This window comes from Melanostigma gelatinosum (genome assembly GCF_949748355.1).
Source record: "Melanostigma gelatinosum genome assembly, chromosome: 18".
Taxonomy (NCBI): domain Eukaryota; kingdom Metazoa; phylum Chordata; class Actinopteri; order Perciformes; family Zoarcidae; genus Melanostigma; species Melanostigma gelatinosum.
This window is the reverse complement of record NC_136651.1, coordinates 15,781,941-15,802,186: the sequence shown is the minus strand read 5'-3', so window position 1 is coordinate 15,802,186 and position 20,246 is coordinate 15,781,941. Positions and strand designations below refer to the sequence as shown.

Here is a 20,246-nt window from a genome sequence, read left to right as displayed (position 1 = left end):
CTTAAAGAGAGAGACGGGAAGAGAGACAGAATCAGGGGAAAGGAGGTGAGAAAGACAAAACTAGATCATCAAAAATAAAAGAGATTGAGAATGTCAGTATAAAATACATGTGTCAGCAAATGGCAACCCCTGTGGCTGAATGTAGGAGTCTAAATAAAAAGGCAGCAACCTAATGGATGGTTTCAAACATTCTTAAGTTTGTACCTGCAGTCTTTCTCCAGACCCTTGGACTTGTCGGTGCAGTAGAAGAATTTGCCCTTGAAGAGCTGCACAGCGATAACAGCGAAGATGAACATGAAGAGCATGTAGACGATGAGGATGTTGAGAACGTTCTTCAGAGAGTTCACAACACAGTCGAACACCGCCTGGAAAATATTCACACGCACACGCTCAGATCAACAAATGTAAGGTGTCGCATTCATTGAGTTCTCTCCATTCTCATGAAGCTCAACCATAACTGGTTTATAATTTGCTGTGTTATTATCATTGAATATCTGTAATTAGGGCCGTCACTCACTTAATTAGAAATCCCAAATTTCTGTTCAAACGAGGGGAGAAATATAATATTCAAACTGTAGCGACCTGTTCGGATTAAAGTTGACTTTCTCTGACCGCAACAGACGGTTTGAGGTAGTGCAAGGAGCATTTCAAGTTCAGCTTGACCTCCTGTGTGCCCTATTGACGTATCAGTAAACCAAGCGAATAAATGAAATGGAGAAGAACACTAGCAAGGTACCTGAGATGCAGTGTTTGGAAGTACACTACAGCGTGGATGGTTTAATTATCAACAAAGATGAGGCACTTTGTAAGAAAAAAATCAGCAACTCCCTCTGGACTGAGGAAACTTCTGAGCAAAGTTTTAACAACATTCAACACATTATATTCATGGATGTACAATAAGAATTGGATACGGTGCCTCCACTCAACCTTGCTGCCAATGGTTTCCAGTGGCCACTTGTGGTATTGCAGCAAAAAAGTCCCCTTGCAACCCCAAAAACATTTTCCCCATAGACCACCCATGTTTCCAGATATCTTTATATATCACATTATGCGCCAGGCGAGCAATTCTCAATGGACTGACGAGGCGTCTTGGTGTATGACATCCAGTTCTCATTACACATCCATGATTCCACTTTAAAAATCAGTGCAGCAGGCTTCGTGTGAGTGTAAGGTTAAAACTGAGCTTAATTTGGCTGAAAATTGAAAATAACAGTTTCAACAGCCGTCACTAAACAACAATATTCCAACTCGTACTTAGAATCTGCTTCAAGAGAACAAAAAGCTAATTTTCATCCAAATTCAGCCCTTTTTTAACCCCAATGTCATGATGTCTGAAGACAAATCAATGCTTACTGAGTACATGAACACACCTTCGCATGGAGTCCGTCTCTGTGCCTCCCTGTCTGTCACACTCTTACTTCAGCTCTTCTCTTCTGACAGCTTGTGCTGTGATCTCTCTGTGAGATGGAGTGCTCCGTCTATCTATTCTGACACTTATGCAATCGAACCGATGAACCCGCTGCTGCATGAGTGATCGCCGACCAGGCTTTTGTCTCCAGAGAGCGGACGGAGCACATTTTCCCCCCTCTTCTACCAGCCTGTCCGTCAAGCCGCTCTGGCCAAGCATCCAAGAGGATGGATGAGCGTCTGTCTGCCAGCTCTGATCTGCCTCAATCATCTCACTTCTATTACTCCAATCAGATCTTTCATCTTTTGTCAGATCCATTACTTTTGGAAGATCAGCTGCCTTCACGCACCAGAGACAACAGCTGAGGGTCTAGCCTTGATGAGGGTCGCAATCCATTATTGCAGAGTCTTACCCCTACATGCGATGCTTGGGATTCTTTATTGTAAAGGCGCCACCCTCCAGTGGTAGTATCGATAGGATTACCTCTGGGATTATTTGATCTTTCTATTATCCAAAAATGATGCCACCAGAATAATTAAACAAAAAATAAAAAATAAACATAGAAATTATAGACAAAGTTGCATTCATAAATGTCAGAGTTTCTTTGCGAAACTTAGCTCACTACAAATACAATCAGATGTGAAAAATGTGCAATACTTTGAGTTCTGTACGTCCACTCAATGGGAGCCATTTGTGGTGAGGTTTTTCTAACATTTCTACAGTCTAAGTTGACAATTTTACGATTGACCTTTCTTTTTTAACATGTCCTTGTAAGTACATTCAGTAACTGAACATATTATCTGTAAAAGTTGAAGACAAAATAGAGGAAAACCTAATCGCAATTACAAAGCACTACAACAAAGATGGCTCGTATTCAACTGAATGCCAATTAGTCAGCAGTAAAAGAGGAATGGCAGCAAAATGATGGCAATTCTGCAAGTGCAGTGTTTAAGTCCAAATTGTTTTTGATGTTAATATATCAAGAACAGCCACTTAAACATAACAACCAAAGCCAACCAAATGTAAACTGCACTGACGAAGAAGAACAGAGAGTGACCGATGTGTACTCTCACTATTTTCCAATGACCCATATTGTTGCAAACGTATGAGTTAACACACACAGCTTCTGCTTCTATTCAGGCATTTCCGGCGTATTGTGAAACATAGCGAACATACAGGAGGTGGTTTGAGAGTAAGCTGTGAACGTGTCAGGGACTGCCTGTCAGTTTCCACTTGTTACATGTCAAAATCTTCCTTCGTTAGGTTAAGGAAAAGAGCGTGGCTGACTACTAAAGTGACAAAATGTCAACGTTTTCTTTTAGTTTCACACGGGACACAAATAGCGGTCTATTGAACGAAAGTCCTGTTTTTACCATTTGTATCTGTGTCTTCAGAGGAGTGCACTGTATGTTCTAGGAGTCGCAGGCTTATCTGTAAATAAGCATCCTTGCACCGAACCACCTCAGTAAAGGAAGCAATTTTCTGTCACTTACTTCCAATTTGTGTGACTTTAACTTCTCCCGTCTCTCCACGGCACAGAGCGCCCCAAAGGTCGAGCCGTTCAAAGCTTCATTAGAGAGAGATACTAGATTCACATCACGTTTAAAACGCGACTGTTTTTAAATCAGATACATCCACTCCTCCTTGGTAGACTATAAATGCATTTGACTCATGATAGTGTGTGACTGACACCGGATGTGGCCCCAGCTGGCTGCTCTGCTTTGTTGTGTTTTTTTCCCATAATGCACTGGGTGGGTGACAGATTGGATTACTGTACCTTCAGCTTTGGAAGCCGTTTAATGGTCTTGAGTGGCCGCAGGACTCGGAGGACCCTCAGGGACTTGATGGTGTTGATGTCCTTGCCCTTCGTCCCTCTGTGCAGAGTGAGAGTACAGTTAGTCCGGGCGACGTGGTGTCACCGTCAAGCACGTTAACCCTTTCATCCCATCCTCCAGCACCACCGGCAGACTGTGGTACATCAGGTGTACAGTGCACGCAGACAAATGCCTCTTTGTATTCTGTTAGTAGAGCACATGCACATGAGTTCATGTTATTCTACAGATGCATGCAACAGTACAGTAGAGGAAGATTCATTTTACTCAAGTACTGTGTATGAGTACAAATATCAGATGTTTCTCCTCCACTTCATTATTTATCTGTTCTTTCTTTGCTTCAGTTTGTCATTGTCTTCCCTTCCTTCCTTTTGTCATTCTCTTTTGTTCATTTTTATTTTTTCGTTATGCATTTATTTTTCCTCTGTTCTATCTCAAATATCACGTTCTACCTTACAGTTCTTCCCTCTTTCCATCCGTCTCTTTCTTTCCTTCTTTTCATCTTCTCTGTCCTTCCTTCTGTTCTTCTCTTTCATTTGTTTGTTTGCATTTTCGCCCTTCTAAACTCTACTCTTCATCAACAATCAGAACATTTTACTGCAAATACTTGCTTACATTCTAACGCAGGACGTTAACTCGTGAAGCATTTTCCACTGAGATATTGCGTCTTTTAGTCAGAAACCACATTTCAGCACCTTCTCCACGAACGGCCATTTTTAATGTGTAACCTCATCACATCTGCATATCGCATGTAACACTCCCACGAAGCCAGCAGGCTGCTTCTGTAGAATACCATCCAGACATGTCACACTGTGTGGAGTAAATGCACAAAGAACCAGCCCCTGGTTGAGGAAGCAGCTTCTTCTGTAGGAACCACTGCTATCAGGCATTGCAGACGCTGCAGGTTTTGTTAACACAGTGGGAGGTGTGTGTGTGAGTGTGGGGGGTAAAACTAGCTGTTAATGACATACAGCTGAGCCATCATTCACTCAGAGACTGACATTGGTCAAGAACAGTGTAAGAGGGGTTTTTAGTTAATCGGTCACATAATGTGTCTGTCACTCTTTATAAAAAATGTCTCATTTGTTTCTGCTTGACTTCAAAAAAATCTGAGATGTATAAAAATAGTGTGTGTATCTGTGTACTATGTTCATGTGTGAAGGATGTGGAGAAGGACACAAGCATACTAGAGAAAATAATCAGTATAAAGGCCCTGTTAGTGGCCCCTAGGGGCCCCGTTTCGTCTTACACCAGCATCATTTACCAATATTTTCATACCCAGGGGACAAAAACAACTTCTACTGCAAAAAGAATGCCATTTGTTCAAGCAAAAAAATTATAATTCTAACAATACATGAATTGTGTTTTACAGGTCTTACAGTTGTGTCTTCCTTTGTCACCTTTCCAAAACCAAAAACACAAGAGCAGAAGTGTAAAGATTGACTCAAAGTGTATTCATATGCTCTAACAGAAGCTGTAAACGTTAGCATGCTTACTACCTGCAGTAGATACTGTCGAGGGAAAAACTTCCCCACAAATGAGAGCGAGCCGCACTATCTAACCCACGTGCAATAAACTCTTCCAGCTCCTCAGGAGACACATCCGTCCCTGGAAACGTAACTAACTGAAGAGAAAAAGGCTTTCGAAATCCCGCCCTCATATCCGTTCGAAACACCTCCCCTTCTGCCTATCCCAATTCCTATTGGCTAACTCCCAGGTGCACGCTGTAATCGCCTGTCTCAATGCCTCTCTGTCCCTTTTGTTCTTAACACATTCAATGACTGTCAGTTATTGCTTAACCCTTCTATGATAAACATTCTATATAATAGATAAGACTTTGCAACTTTTGGCAAAAGCTTCACGTCTCAAGTTCTACTTCTAGCTACTAATCCTAAAACACTTTATGCTTATCTTAATTATGCATTTCCAAAACACTTATGATTATGACTAATTATGAATTCTTAAATATGAATCATTCAACACATTATTATCCTTCTGAACACACAGTTCTACACTCAAATTTCCTACAATACCTAGCGTAACCTAACCATGTTACTGTATTATGTGGGGTTACAGACTAGTTAGCATTAGCTTATGCTAGCTAGCCACAGCTGATAAAATACAAGCACCAGTCGTCATTTCACCTGACTGAAAACACAGTCGTCGGCTTAAAACTGACGCTAACCTTAAAGTTAAATGTGCTACAGTCATCTCTGTACACTGCACACATGTGCTGAGCTACAATGGAAAGCTTGACAGGCGTAGCAAGATAAACGAGAGGGGACAGGGATAGCAAACTGTAATGTAGTCCACATACAATTTAACAAATAGCTTACAGAGAGTTCATTTTCTTATAACCACTGAAAATTGTGTGACCAAAATGATCTTTGGAATCAGACTTTTCCAGTTCCTCCCAGAAAATATCCTGAAAATAAAAACAAAACAACCAGTTGTGTTGTTCTTTTTTCTATTCAACATTTCCTGGTTCTTTCTTGAACACTCTCTGAGTAATCAAACATCATTTCCCTCCGTTAAGTACCAAATTCGAAAGTCTCTTCCAGGAAAATAAGGTATCGGCTCCTTTCTATGAAATAATGGCGAGACTAATGTACCTGTAAAATAAAGCATCATCAGTTGGCTTTTACCACCTTCCTATCCAAACTCTTCCTCTCTGTGCCTCCACACACACACTGAGGCACTCACGCAGGCCCGGATGAGTCCGTCAGACTCAAATTTGAAATACACCTGGTTGGCCAGAGTACAGTATCTAGTGACTGAAGGACTTATGAAAACCAAGAATTAAAATAATGAAATAAATCTATTTGTAATGTGTCTAAAAGTCTCCTTACGTGCTGAGGGAGAAAAGCATGGTTCCAAAACAGTTTAGGCCTTTTCCTTTCTCAACGGAAAACTAACAAAATGGCATGCAGCTCTCATGCTTGGATGACTTGGTTACCCTGGCATGCAATCTGCAAACTCAATGCCAGTCCTCGCTATTCAAGGACCTCGACACATTGAGGCAAGAACAGTCTCCCAATAGCTTCCAGAAGTGCCGTGGCCAAGGAAGATGTAATGTGCGTCTGTGTGCGTGGACAGGGGCGGACTGGCCATCGGGGATACCGGGGGAATCCCCGGTAGGCCGACGGGGTTTGGGCCGGTCTCTGACATCGCCGGCCCCGACTATATTATATGCTTCACAGAACACGTTCAATTGACTCTAATACCGAAAGTCAATAATCAGTGAAAACTGTATCAACAGTATAAACTGACATTATACTACTCCTCGCGATCTGAGACGCCATAGCACGGCTGGACACTACGGTGCTTTTAAAAACTTTTCTCCATAACCGCGGTCTGCGCCGTGCGCTCGTGCCGGGCGACGGTCGGGGCGGGGCCGGCGCAGGTGCGAATGGCCGCTGTAGACCGGCGAAATACAGGGGCGGCTCGACTGTCACGGCGTCCATGAATCGAGAAGGACTTCTTACTGGAACTGAAACGATGTACTGGGATTAAATTCTTTGTCAACAAAGAATTTGGTAAGTGACAAACTGCGTTTGTTTTTTTTACATCTGCAGTAACGTTTTTATGAATAATATTTGATGGCTCGTGCTCTTGTGTGGTGGAATGCATGGATCCGCTGCAGGTCTGCTGGATTGATGTGCTTTGTTGTCATATGAATATATGTGACTGGTTCTTATGACTTTGTGGCTGTCCTTGTGTTAATTACGTTGATTTGACTATGCATTGTCAGTTATTGACGTAGCGTCCCGTCACGGATTCATGTATCTGCAGCTTGCGTCACTCGCTCGGAGACAAGCCGTTTTGAGTGCGAGCTAGCAGCATGGCACCGGTACCAAAACGTAAATCCTTTAAAGGTGGAGCTGAAAAGCTCAGGGAGAAAAAGAAGAGATATCTGGAGGAAGGTGCATCAAAATATTTAAAAATCTCTGACTTATTTGGGAAACCACCGACTGGTGACAGTGTTATGATGGTAAGTTGTGGCATTGACTTGGCCAATGTTAGCTTGCTTTTCACAGATGAGGTAGTGTTCGGCTACAAGCTAGCCTAGCTAACGTTAGCTAGATAAATGATAAATGTCCAAAATTGAGACCGTTATGATCTGGTCAAATAAGCAAGCTGGCGCTGTTCGCATCATCGAGATTATTTAATTTAACATGTTAGCCGTAGTTACTTGCTTACAATCGATGAGCAAGCTATCCATGGTGGTAGTTGTAAAGAGGGCAATCTTATCATTTCTAATAATTTATGTCAAATAATGTTGAAGTTAACCAGCTCTCAACAGCACCTGGAGGCTTTTATGTTGATGGCTACTCAGACAGATGTTTTGCAGATGCTGGACAGTGAGAAAATCATAGACGGTGTTGCAGAAAAGAGTGAGCTGCTGCAAAAACTACTCGTGTAGTGAGGTAATAATAACACATGAGTATACTGATATTGTTTTTTATTACTATGTGACTATAATGCACCTGGGCTGGCAGAGTTAGTTTAGGTTCTGTTACTTAACTTATTGTTTTGTTATGCACCTTCAACACCCCTACACACACACACACACACAATCACACACCCAGCATGCAACACTACTGATACCACTGATGTTCACACCCCATCGTATGTTCTGTTCATTTCAATATAGTTCAAACTAATTCTACCCTCTGATTCCAGTTTCTTTATTGTGTGGTCTTTCTCTGCTGACATTCATTCCTTAAGGCTCTGTAGTTATACGTATAACCATCTGATACTAGCCCAAAGTTCAGCATATTCATCGAGCAAACTACTACCTTGGAGTATTATTTTATTCAATGTGTCCATCCAGGCAAATTGGTGGATCCAAATGTTATAAAAAAAAACATATATGATGTAATTTCTTTGTAATCATCGAAAATAATGTTAAGTGTATGGGTATTTTTCCAAGTAGGCCACTGACATCGATACGTGCGATGCATTGAGTGGGCCGGTCTGACAGTAAACTCCCGGGCCACTTTTTTCCCCCAGTCCGCCCCTGTGCGTGGATACAAGGTTGTGTGTTCACATTAACTCAGCACTGATTGCTTGAACTGAAATCACATTTTGTCATTCGTTTTTTGCAGTCTATCATCTTTTTAATGTGTTTTGTATGTTATTAACTGCAGGGGCGTGTCTGTGTTTGATTGACAGCAGCTGGCAGTAACCTGTGTTGCAGCCACATGCAGACGGCGTGTTGTTAGTGGACCTGAGGAATCAGAACCAAAGTGACATTTGCAGGTACGTTTACTTGCTGTTTAACGTGCTGCAGCTGAGCAGCTAATTAGCTGTCGAGCTTGCAGACTGACGTTAGCAGTAAGCGTTTTGCCTTGTGAATATTTGTGTGACCGCTCATTCAACTATCTGTCGCTGACTCAGTGTGTTCGTCTGCTCTGCCCGATAGACTTACATGAAGCTGTATTGCCGTCTACGTAGACACCTGACAGTATTCCATTAAATTGGTGCAAAACTAGGGGGCGCCATCATTAAACCAAAATACATCAAATAGCATTTATTTTCCCTTATGTTTTTGATTTCTTTTTCTTAACCGAGAAGACACGACAAGTGATTTACAGAGCAGATATGTATGCTGTCACAGGTTAAAAATGCAATTTAACTTAAATGTGCTCAGCAGCCAAGCATGTGAGGTCGTCCCTCTTCATCATGACTCTTGCCGTCTCAGCTGCCCCCTATTGGGCAAGAAACATTTCCTGTTTCAGCCAAAAACAGGATGCACGAAGCTCCTTCTATCCAGCTGTTTCAAGGCAAATTTTGAATAATGTACGTTCAAATATAATTAAGTTCAATTGGTACTTATATTTCAATTTTTTTATGCTACTTTGCCATAATTTGATTTCAGATAATAAAACAAAGCAGAAATCATATGTTAATAATAATTTGCACCACAAACTGTTTTTCTTTTCCCTACAATGGGTTTCATGGGGAGATAAACAGGTATTTAGCAACACTTTCCTGACAAACAGGCTGTAACCTTGCTTTTCAATGAAATAGCCACCTAACATGAGTTCAGGTGAGAAGCTATAATCCATTATTGAAATCCAAGGAGAGATATGGGTGAAGGGCAAGGAGCCGCACGCTTTAACCTCTTAGTGATTTGACCAATTGAACCCACTTTAGTGAAGATTAAAGGAGTTTTACATGAACGAGAAACAACAGATAAAGGTGTTTTAGCTCTGATTCAACTGATATCTGATGACTTTGCAAGTGAAAACGTATTAAGTGCAGATTGATAGTGGTGCTGGTCAGCAGCTATATGTTGGTCTTCTGAAAGCTATGAGGGGGAGTTCCCAATACTGTCTTTTTGTCTGGATGTCCCAATATTGGGACAGGAGGTCAGAGAGGGGGGAGGGAGGGGGAGTCATGGTCATATCCCAAAGTTTATGCGGACGGGTTGATAAGAGGTTTCTCACACATGGGGAAAAAAGGGACAAGGGGGGGGTGTCAATAATCAAAAAAGGTAGATAGGGACAGTTCCCACCTGGCCACGCTTTGTTGCGATCTGATGAGAAAAAAGCAACGACACAAACATAGTACACAAACATCACCCACATAAATAGAGCGCACAAGCATATAAAGACAGACAGAGCAAAATAAACATTTTAAGCTGATGTCACACATTAATCTGCCTTTCACACTTACATCGAAAAGACACCAAAGATAAGAGACAAATAGAAGAACTTTAACTAATTACCCTGTGAAAGACTGAAGCAATAGACAAGTCTGATCAAATATTACAGTGATTATGTGTACCTCGCACAGGAATAAAACACATAGCACGAGGATGATCATGAAGTCACGGACAGTTTTTCACCGGGAGGGAAACAAAGATGAGAGGACACTTATGACTATGTTCACACTGCAGCTGAGAAAAAACAGATCTGCTTTTTAAAGACATTGTCAACCACCTTCACACAGCATGTGGTCCCAAATCTGTTATGTACCGCATTACGGACCTTAAGTTGCTGCCTACATTTCTGATTTTATTCAGCTTTGGGCCTGGTGAAGAGGTCTTCATGTGTCCGAGGAACTGAGATGCGACCAGGGACCAAATTATCTTTCAAATGTCTGTACAAATAAGCATACTTATGAATCATTTTTGGAAATTGTTTCTATGACATTACATTCGTTCAACGTAAGTATCATTGTCGACTGCGGCATTGGTCTCTTTATTAGGGTCAGTTCAGGTCGACGGCAATTTGGATTGGGTCTAATTACCGTTGGGTTAATTTGGATCAGGTCTGTCTTTTTTTACAAATGTATTTATGTTCTTCGGGTCTGAGTGGGTTTCCACAGGTCAGTTTCAAATCCGGTCCAACAGTTTGGACTCATGAAGATCTCTACTCTGGTTTATGTCTTCGTAGACTGCTGTTAACCCGGTCGGATAAACAACTAAGCCAAACGAAGCTTTATAAGAAAGGGCACGTCATGTTACTGCACATGTGCATGAGAACTGCAGGGTTAAAGATGATCATCTGCATAATATCTTCAATAAACATGAAACATGTGAACTGTTCCCAGCCACCACAACTTTCATGTGAAAAATGACTTCGGCTGGGCAGCAAGACACTTTGGCCAAAATATTTGAAGCCTTTTATTTGGAGGTAAATCTGAAAGCAGGTCAGAGCTGAAGCATCGGTCTCGAAGCTGGATGTTCACAACGGACGCTTTGGTTTTTACAATAGTCACAGTCTGTCTTTGTTTTCTCTTAAACCTCTCTGATCGTCTGCTCATGTTTCAGATGGACAGCAGCCGACTATCCTGTAAGCCTTGCAGTGTGAATGTAGCCTGTTGCACACTTACATGCCATGAATGTGGGTTGATGTAAGAGATGATACAGGATGTGAACATGAGGTGGAGGGATGAGGGGGACGTGATTGAATCGGATAAACCCTGGATGAAGCTCGCTCTTCTATCCTTGTCAGGCACACTGCATACTGGACAGAGACTGCTGAACAGGATGACGCTATCATACTCTGACAGTATTTCAGAGTATAACAGCAGTGGTTTTGGAATTAATTAGAATTTAGAATTAAACAGTGGTTTTAGAATTAATCAATTAATTAGACACATGCTGATGCTGAAAGCTACATCCTTATTATAATGTAGTTCTTAGTGTTAAAAAGAGCTTTTTATCTACCGTTCACTCTGTTTTATAGTTTTTAATGAGCACCTTTATACTTGTGTATTTATTATGGAGAGCAGCACTGAGGTCCTTTGTGTTCATGAATATCTTGAACACCTTTTACTCTTCTGAAAGCGTGTGTCTCTGACAGTACAGAACGTTTCTGATTCACGGTGCTGCCACGCTGTGCATTATGTATATTGTTCATACGAACACATAGAAATCATATCTGACGGATGGAAACCAGGTAATTGCACTTACGTAACCCAAATGCAGATGTAAGACAAACGCAGTTACACAACACAAACAGAGTAAATGCCAGTGCCTTTGATCGTGACTGTGGCGGTGATGATAAGAAAAAGCAAATAACAAAACATGATATGAATATTTGTTCAAAACATCTAGCTGAGAGAGGGAGGCTGCTGCAGACGTATCTATAAACTCCGCAAATGACACTGGCTAAGATGGACAGGAAGGACAACAGACGACAAAAAACAGAAAGAAAATGAGCACATGGACAGATACACAGGCAGAGAGAGCAGGCAGCATTACCCCATGAGGCTCCTGAAAGCAATCCAAGCCAGAAAACAGGAAAAAGGAAGGGAAAAAGTGAAAGAGAGATGACAGTCAAAAACAGATAAAAGACAGAGAGAAGCATCGATCTACAGCTGGCGAAGGAGAAGAGAGTTGAGCGACAGGAAGCAGTACAAAGAAAAATACTCAGGTGACTCAGGACAAACTTTCAGGACGGACTAATTAATTCACGCTGTATGTGAAATAGTGGCGGATGGGAAATATCAGACAGCGCTGGTTGAAACAGAATAAGTAATCACCTTGTTACTTAAAACACAGATCTTCATTCAATACCCATCATGTGAATGGAAGCTGTGTGTGTGTGTGTGTGTGTGTGTGTGTGTGTGTGTGTGTGTGTGTGTGTGTGTGTGTGTGTGTGTGTGTGTGTGTGTGTGTCCTACTGGCTCGCTAATTGCCATCGAAAAACACAGGTCAAAACAGCTTTTTAGGTCAAACCCCCTCCCCCACACAATGCACCTTTCAAACTACAGTCATACAACTATTTCTTCTTCAAAGTATATGGAGGTGCAAGAGTTGCAATTAGGTGCCAGCTTAGAGACTTCTGTTCCCTCCTAAACCATAAACCTGTCAGCCAAACTGTGCATGACCTGTTTGCCAACAATCAGGGAGTGGCTGTGGAGACTTGACGTAACAACAAAAGTTGAGTTTGACATTGTCGCAAAATAACCCCAGGCAGCACAAAAGCAATTCGGATGAACACATTGGAGTTGTTTGTTGGAGCGAAACACGGGGACAGAGACACCTAGCCCCAGGGTGTTAGCATGCTAGCCTGCTGCAGGGAAGGATACTAGAGAGAGGGTAACATCAGCTTAAAATACTGTAAAGCAACACAGCCTTTCATTTGTTGTGGCGTGGTTGTATCCGTCCCTGAAACACATCACATTCAGAGCCCTGCCGTGATTAGAGCGTAACACTGCATGAATAAAAGGAAAAGCTGACTCACGAGCAGGCAAAGGCCACCAGGGCTCCGCTGACCACAATGAAGTCCAGAATGTTCCACAGGTCACGGAAATAAGAGCCAGGATGGAGGAGCAGTCCCAAGTCAATCATCTCGAGTCACAGAATAAATACAATATAATCATTTTTAAAAAATCATACAAGCTGACACAGACACTTTCTTTGTTTTACGGCCTCTTCTAGAATCCTCTTTCCTTCTGAAAACTCTTTAAAAGACCTCTGGTTTTAATATCTAGTCCCTTTCCTTTTTCAGTGCCACAGTGCATTCATTATCTGAAGCATTTGGAATACGGGTATGTGTTATCACAGCTGAGGAATGTAAAACCACAACAAAACATTCACTTTTCGACATATAAATGAACAAAACCTTGCTTAGCTAGTTCTTCAGGGTTCAAATCAAAGTATAACTCCATTTTGACAGCCTCCTCACCTTAATCACCATCTCAAAAGTGAAGACCCCAGTAAAGACATAGTCCAGATACTTGAGAACCTGTAAAAACAGAGAGTGAGAACATATCCTGAGTTCACTCGTCAGATCTAGAGACAGATATTTTCAATTTTAGACACGTTTTGAGGCTTCTGTGTGTGTGTGTGTGGATGGACCTGTTATGCACAACATGTTCTTCTGCCCTGTCAGAGGTCTCCCATCTCTTTGCACTCCCCTACACTTACACAATTTGCCTGAACAGTGTGACAACATTTTTCTGTGACAACACAAAGATCCACTCGAGAATTAATTAAGCCCAGTCAGATACATAACAAGCCAATCAGAGAGCTGTAGCAAAAAAACAACATCCTTCCATTTGCTCCTTAATACGGGCAACCTGTCGAGCCCTGTCCAGTCTGAATGAATCAGCCAGTCAGCCCAAATGAAACGTGTTTGTGCGTGAATCCTCTCGTGTGTGTGACTGTGGGTCTTGACAAGCAGTGTGTTTGTTGTGTACTTCCAGATGTACATTCATGGCATCGAGATGTCAGTCTCACTCACGTTGTTGCGCGGTGCGTTAGCTTGCACGGGGTCCTCGGCTGCCAGGGCGATGCTGCTCATGGTAATGACCATCAGGATGCACATTTCAAAGTAGCGTAGGTTGACCACGTAGTGACACAGCCGCCGCACACTGCAAGACCACACACACACGCACAAATGTACAAGTACGCACAGAGTAGCTCACTGGAGAACACGCATATCCCTCCTTGTCAAAACAATGCACAAGGTGGACATGTATCAGGGGTACAGAACGACTGTGTTTTAACGGGATCAACATGTAACAACTTAGAGAAAGACGCTTAAAAAAACACAAAACTAACTTTTCTGTACTTTCCAGAATTTGATATTATTTCGATCCCTATCAAGAGTTCGGGTGAAACGCGGGTTTGTCACGTGGATAGACTGGTAGATAGACAGCTTCCTCCACGGCCTCAGCTCCTCAGATCATGAGATGCTTATTCACTTGGCACACCAACCCTTCATGTTGGCTTAAGATCTGAGGTGCTGGCGCTCTTCCTAACTGCTTTACGCTCAGCTGCAAACCACCCCAGTGTGCGCTGAAGGTCATGGTCGAAAGCCAACAGAACTACATCATCAGCATAGAAGAGAGACACAGCATACACAGCTCTGACTCCGGCTAGACAAATTCTTACACGGGCAGGAGTTGAAGACCTTGTGGACTACCAGAAGCGTCGCCAGCTTTCCTTGTCTTTGATACAACTCAACTTTACTTCTCGCTTCGAGCAACCATCCAAGATTTGTGCCGGCAGAACTGACGGCATGACTATGAAGTCGATCTTTGGAACAAAGGTGTTCTCCTTCCTTATGCTTAAACATGAATTGTGTAATGAACAATCCATAACTAGCACAGTAGTGCAATAAAAAAGCACAAGTCCATTTTTGGTAATAACCGACCCCATCGGGTCTCTTGCTCATTGCCCCCAAAGAACATTTTAGGTCACCCAGCAGAACTGTGGAGCAGCCAGGCAGCAGTTCAGGAGATATACTCCAAATATAAAACTGGATAAAACTCCAAACTGCACAGAAACCAGAGCCTTTGCAGGCATTATGCAGCGATTATAACACTCTGAAAGTATTCACTGAGGCAAGTATTTTAGCTAGTCACTTGCAGGTAGAAAAGATCATGTTGTTTTCCCGGGAAAACAGCTCAATCAACTGTACCAGCTTTGCTCCTTCACAAATTTCATGTTGCTCGTCATCTTTTCTTCTCGGTCAATGTTATTGATTTTTGTACATGAGATATAGAGGCTTTAACAAAGTGATGAAGGTATGTCTGATGGGTTTCCTGGGGAAATGATGATGAAAAACGTTTAATCAGTAACCACCAGGGAAGCAGAAATAAGCAGGACATTTCATGTCTAATGTATGGCTCCTAGTTTCAAGGATTGCTTTAACAAGGTCAGTGAATTCAATAAGTTGGCGAAAACGATACTTCTACATCTTTGGATTCACCATGTGCTGTTGGTTAGTTTTTCCCACTGTACATGGAAATAAATCCTCATCATGAGTGGGTTTTATGAACTTTCTGTTGTCCTTAATTCAGCTCAAACTATCAATATTAGTCTATGTCACCCCTCTAAGTCCCTTCGCAGCTATGACTTACGGGTTTCTTTGCCCGAAGATGAACATGGAGCTGTAGGGAAGGATCTGCCGAGGCCCATTAGCTTCCTCCTCCTCGTCCTCCTCCAGGTCCTTCTTCTCCTCACCGAGTCGGAAGTTGTCGCAGTCAATATTGTTTACTGGTGTGGGAAAAAATAAACACACTCATTAGCTCAAATAAGCACAAACTGTTTTTTCTATGGATTCTATGAAGTTGTTTTATGATTGTATTTACTTTCTGCATCCATAAAAATGTACAATCAATAACTCTACGAATTGGACATTTCTCTTATGATGGTATCGACTAAGCATGACAGATATGAACATCTGCGTTAATCAACTACTTGAAAAAACAAACACACACTACTTGAGTGGAATCGAAGCCGCTGTTGCGTTGTCATCATAAACAGCTACCGGTATATATATATATATATATATATATATATATATATATATATATATATATATATATATATATATATATATATATTAACGAATAGCATTGGCTAACATACACATTAATACCTGTAGAAACTAATAACATCCTCATCAGCCTCAGCCGTACTGTGTGCTTAGGGCTAATAAGCTAATTGTAGAATGTTAAAATGCTAAGCTAAGATGGTGAACATGATAAACACATGATACATTGTACAGGAAAATTGTTGTGCAATTCTCTATTGTATTTGTCCCACTAAAGTACAAATGGCATGTCAGCGTTGTTACTGTGAGCATGTTAACGTGTTCACATGCTAACATTAGCATTTCGCTCAAAGCATTATTGTGCCAGTGTGCAACGTCACAGAGCTGTTGGCATAGCTGTAGACTGCTCGTCCAGTTTTTGTTTTTTTTGGCATCAATTATTACTCTTGATGTATATGATAAGATTTTACTCATTCATTTCTTTGCTGAGATCTGGGGCTCTGGAGGTATTCTTAATTAACCTTAATTAGCCTTAATGACAAATCTTGGTATGAAAAATTATAATAAGATGTTTTAATCCGATAACTGATAACTTCAAAAGCAAAACTATTCCTTCCTAATGCTTCCACTCTGGGTGTGACAATGACTCACTGGGTATGATGGTGGTTTCTCCGGGCGGGGCAGTGATGGTGACAGGGATGCGGATGGCGTTGCTGTTGAGGCCGGCCTGGCTGGCCCTGGTGGAGTTCTTCTGGTTGTCAGCATCCTCTTGCTTTTCTCCAAGACTCAGGCTACTCCGCATTGGCTGCAGAGGACTGGAGGCGAGGCCGTCGTCCTCAGAATCTGGCTGCCTCTCCCTGGGGAAGGAGATGTGCGTCTTATCACAGGCATCATTATACTCTGCTATCCCTATGAGTAAGTTCCTCCGCCCTCCTGGGAAACAAACCACAACTTAAGTGGCAGCAGGCTAGAAGAAGATGTTTACTGCTATCCAAACACACAGTTATATTGTGTTTATGTATCAAGACAAACTGATGCAAAGAGTAAATTATTCTTACTATTTCTTAGTGTCGTAGAATATGAAATTTAAGTCAAAAAGATCCACTAGAGAATTAATTAAGCCCAGTCAGATACATAACAAGCCAATCAGAGAGCTGTAGCGAGCGCCTCGATGATGTTTTGACATGTCGCTGTTACACCCCGTGAACACGTATTCAAAACAGGCAAAGAAGATAGAAAATGAAGCACGACTATGCAACCACAGGTTTGTTTTCTGACCTCAAATCTATTCAGAAACTAAACGTGGGGTACAGTTAAGAGAACTTTAATGATTCCAGATCAGCCAGAAAATGCAAATCATATACAACAAAGGCCAATAAGTAATAAGAACCCGGTGTAGGAAGGATTGCTGTTAAAGGTACGGTCTCATTAGCGTTATGTTCAACAACAGCCTGAAAAAGGATGTGATGTCACGGTTCTGATATGTGGAATACATAACGGTGGAATACATAACGGCGAGACTGATGCTGCTGTTCCTAGTCTGGTAGTGTAGTGTTGTACTTTTCATGGTAATGTAACGCTAAAATAATAAGTTCTCCATTTTTAAACACATCGCATCCGTGTATCTACTGGCTGGCCATGCACATTCATTCACAGTTAAACAAAGGTAAACACTGACACTTGAGAGGCAGGATAAGCATGCTTGAATTTGTCTGTTGTGCGGATTTCCATAGAACTAAATGGGAGACAGAGCAAACATTTGTAGAACGGAGGTGTAATACCATTGTACCTTAAGCCTAGAATAACAGTATTTATTTTTGCTAATATTCTTTTCTTTTAGCTCTGTTTTTGGTCTGATGAATGATTTTTTTGAAGGGCTTTAATTTTGAAATGCTACGTCAGAATGTCCTGGTCTCAACCAAATACTCGGGGAAATATCTGTCTCTTTAGCGGCTAATTGCTCCACTATGTTCACCAGCTATTCTGTAACTGTGTCCGTCTACTGTTTGGTGCAGAGCAGGTAGTGTGCAATGCGGTTTTTTCAAGCTTTTACTTTGAAAAGAGCTGCCAGTTGCAGCTGAAAAAAGCACTTTGAGAGCGGTGAGAGTGAATCAAAGCAGTAAAGTAAAGCCAGACAGCGAAACAATGAGCTAAAAATCACAGTAAACCTCCATAAAGTTGGGGAGAGCTGCAGATTCAGGTGATAATTCTCTGTAGGTTCATCACTACGAGCGACCCATTTTACATTATTTTCACGTTGTCAATTGATACGTTGTTCTGATAAATAATAGTAATTTTAGATGGTAAATGGTAAATTGACTGTACTTGTTCAGCGCTCTTGTCGTCTTTCGACCACTCAAAGCGCTTCAACACTACATGTCATCATTCACCCATTCACACCCATTCATAGACTGATAGTAGGGGCTACCATGCAAGGTGCCACCTGCCCATCAGGACTATCAAATCATTCGTACCCATCCATGCACCGCAGGAACAGCCTGCGGGAGCAAGTCTCTTGCCCAAGGACACATCGATATGGACTAGCGGAGCCGGGGATCGAACCGCCGATCCTCCGATTGAAGCACGACCCTGATCCACTGAGCCACAAAGAGAGAACAATGAATCATCTATTGTACAGCCAACTTGAAATGATGTGCGTCTCCAGCTAACCTATCCATTGCCGTGCCACACAACAACATGAGGAGCGATACAATAGGATGGAAATGGGGTGCTGCATACTATAAGAGCATCGCCAATGACAACGTCCTGTATGCTATTGACTTATAGTATGAACTATGTGCAGTCTTTACCTGTGACCTTTGGTTCCATTCTTGTTCCTCTTACAGTCGTCTCCATCCATAGTAGACTGAGCTCTGACCATGCGAGAGCAACGTCCCTTCCTCTCTCCATTACTGTCCCCTCCCCCTCCACCCCTCCCCCTGCGCTCTCCCTGCGCACCATTCGCCATCAGCCCGTTTCCCTCTTTTGGTGGACGATGGGAGTGATGGTGGCGGTGCCCCCTCTCCTCTCCTCCATTGGCCTCCTCCTCGGGGGAGCCGGCCTGGTGGTGGTGCCTGTGTCCCTGGCCTCCGTCGCGGCTGCTCTCCCCTCTCCTCTCTCTAATCTGGGTGCCGTCGGTGTTGTGATCCCTGGTCCGGCTGTGATGGGTGTGGTGCCTCCCTCCCCGGCCTTCGCCTCCATCCCTGCTCTCCCCGTTCCTGTCCCGGTGCCGGTGTTGCTTCTTGGAGTGCGTGTGGAAGTTGTCTCCCACCCCGTCCTGCCGGGGCTCCCCCGATTCCTCCCATGCTCTTTCGGGAGACCTGCTGGGTTTGTCTCCGTTCTTGGCCTCCACCACGAGCGGCCGGTCCAGGTGAGTCTTCATGTCCGGGTGCAGATGGAGGGTGGAGGACTTCTGGAGGCGCTCCTCCGGGTCGAGCTCGTTAAACAAAGCCTCGCTGCTTGTCCTTATGTTGTGTCTCCTCAGCTGGTTGGTCCTCTGCTCCCACACTGACATGGCCTTTGCTGAGCGCTGCTGCTCTTTACTGCACATAGGAATCAAAGCCACAGAGAGGGATCATGGGAGAGGGAAAAACAATTTGATACGACTCACTTTTTCGTTACTTTCTGAGTTCTTGTTCGTATGGGTTTTGGGAGAACATCACCATCCACAGCTTCATCCATAGCCACGCCGCAATCTTCTACAAATAACACGACAACTTTGTTTCTTTACCTCATTCAAGTCATCAAGTCCCTAATTGAGAAAAGCAAGTTCTAGGTAACCAGACGCAAGGTGGTCTATGGATGCGTCAGCAGCACGAATGTTCACCATGGTAAAGCTTTCACTTACCATGCTAGAGGGTTGGTGTGGAGAACGTAGACAAAATCCTCCACAGCAAAATATAATTATTTGTAATTTCACAACACCTACTGTAAGATGGTACAGCTTGTCTACTGCTGAGGGTTGAAACATGCTGTTGTCATGACATGACCTGATCATGGGAAGTTCATATCTTACTTTGGGTCCTCAACATTGACGTATTGCCATACTTTGATACAGGCAGAAAAATGATGAATGGATGATGAAAAGGTAGATCATCGTATTGGCAGCGTTTTCACACATTGCGTTCGGAAGCTTCCACCTATGACTTGTTCAAACGACTAAGAGCTGATGCAGAGCAGGCTTCTCATGGACTAATACAGATGCAGACAACAGCCTAAAGCCTGTTTAACGAAGCTGCATTGTGTGGCACAAGTTCATTTCTG

The 20,246-nt window shown here is 42.6% G+C and overlaps 1 protein-coding gene across 1 annotated transcript in view; it reads right to left on the bottom strand.

Moving 5' to 3' along the window:
• The window catches only part of LOC306792618 (voltage-dependent N-type calcium channel subunit alpha-1B-like), a gene marked incomplete at its 3' end in the record, with an annotated part of 68,164 nt that overhangs the window by 32,238 nt on the left and 15,680 nt on the right, over positions 1-20,246 (bottom strand). The window contains exons 12-20 of the mRNA XM_079289865.1: positions 18,794-19,525; positions 16,635-16,840; positions 15,568-15,703; positions 13,944-14,073; positions 13,386-13,445; positions 12,942-13,048; positions 9,761-9,781; positions 3,186-3,282; positions 205-365 (exon numbers count right to left, since the gene is read on the bottom strand). Of these exons, the coding sequence (XP_079145991.1) occupies positions 205-365; positions 3,186-3,282; positions 9,761-9,781; positions 12,942-13,048; positions 13,386-13,445; positions 13,944-14,073; positions 15,568-15,703; positions 16,635-16,840; positions 18,794-19,525 (1,650 nt within the window). The remainder of the gene's footprint in view (positions 1-204; positions 366-3,185; positions 3,283-9,760; positions 9,782-12,941; positions 13,049-13,385; positions 13,446-13,943; positions 14,074-15,567; positions 15,704-16,634; positions 16,841-18,793; positions 19,526-20,246) is intronic.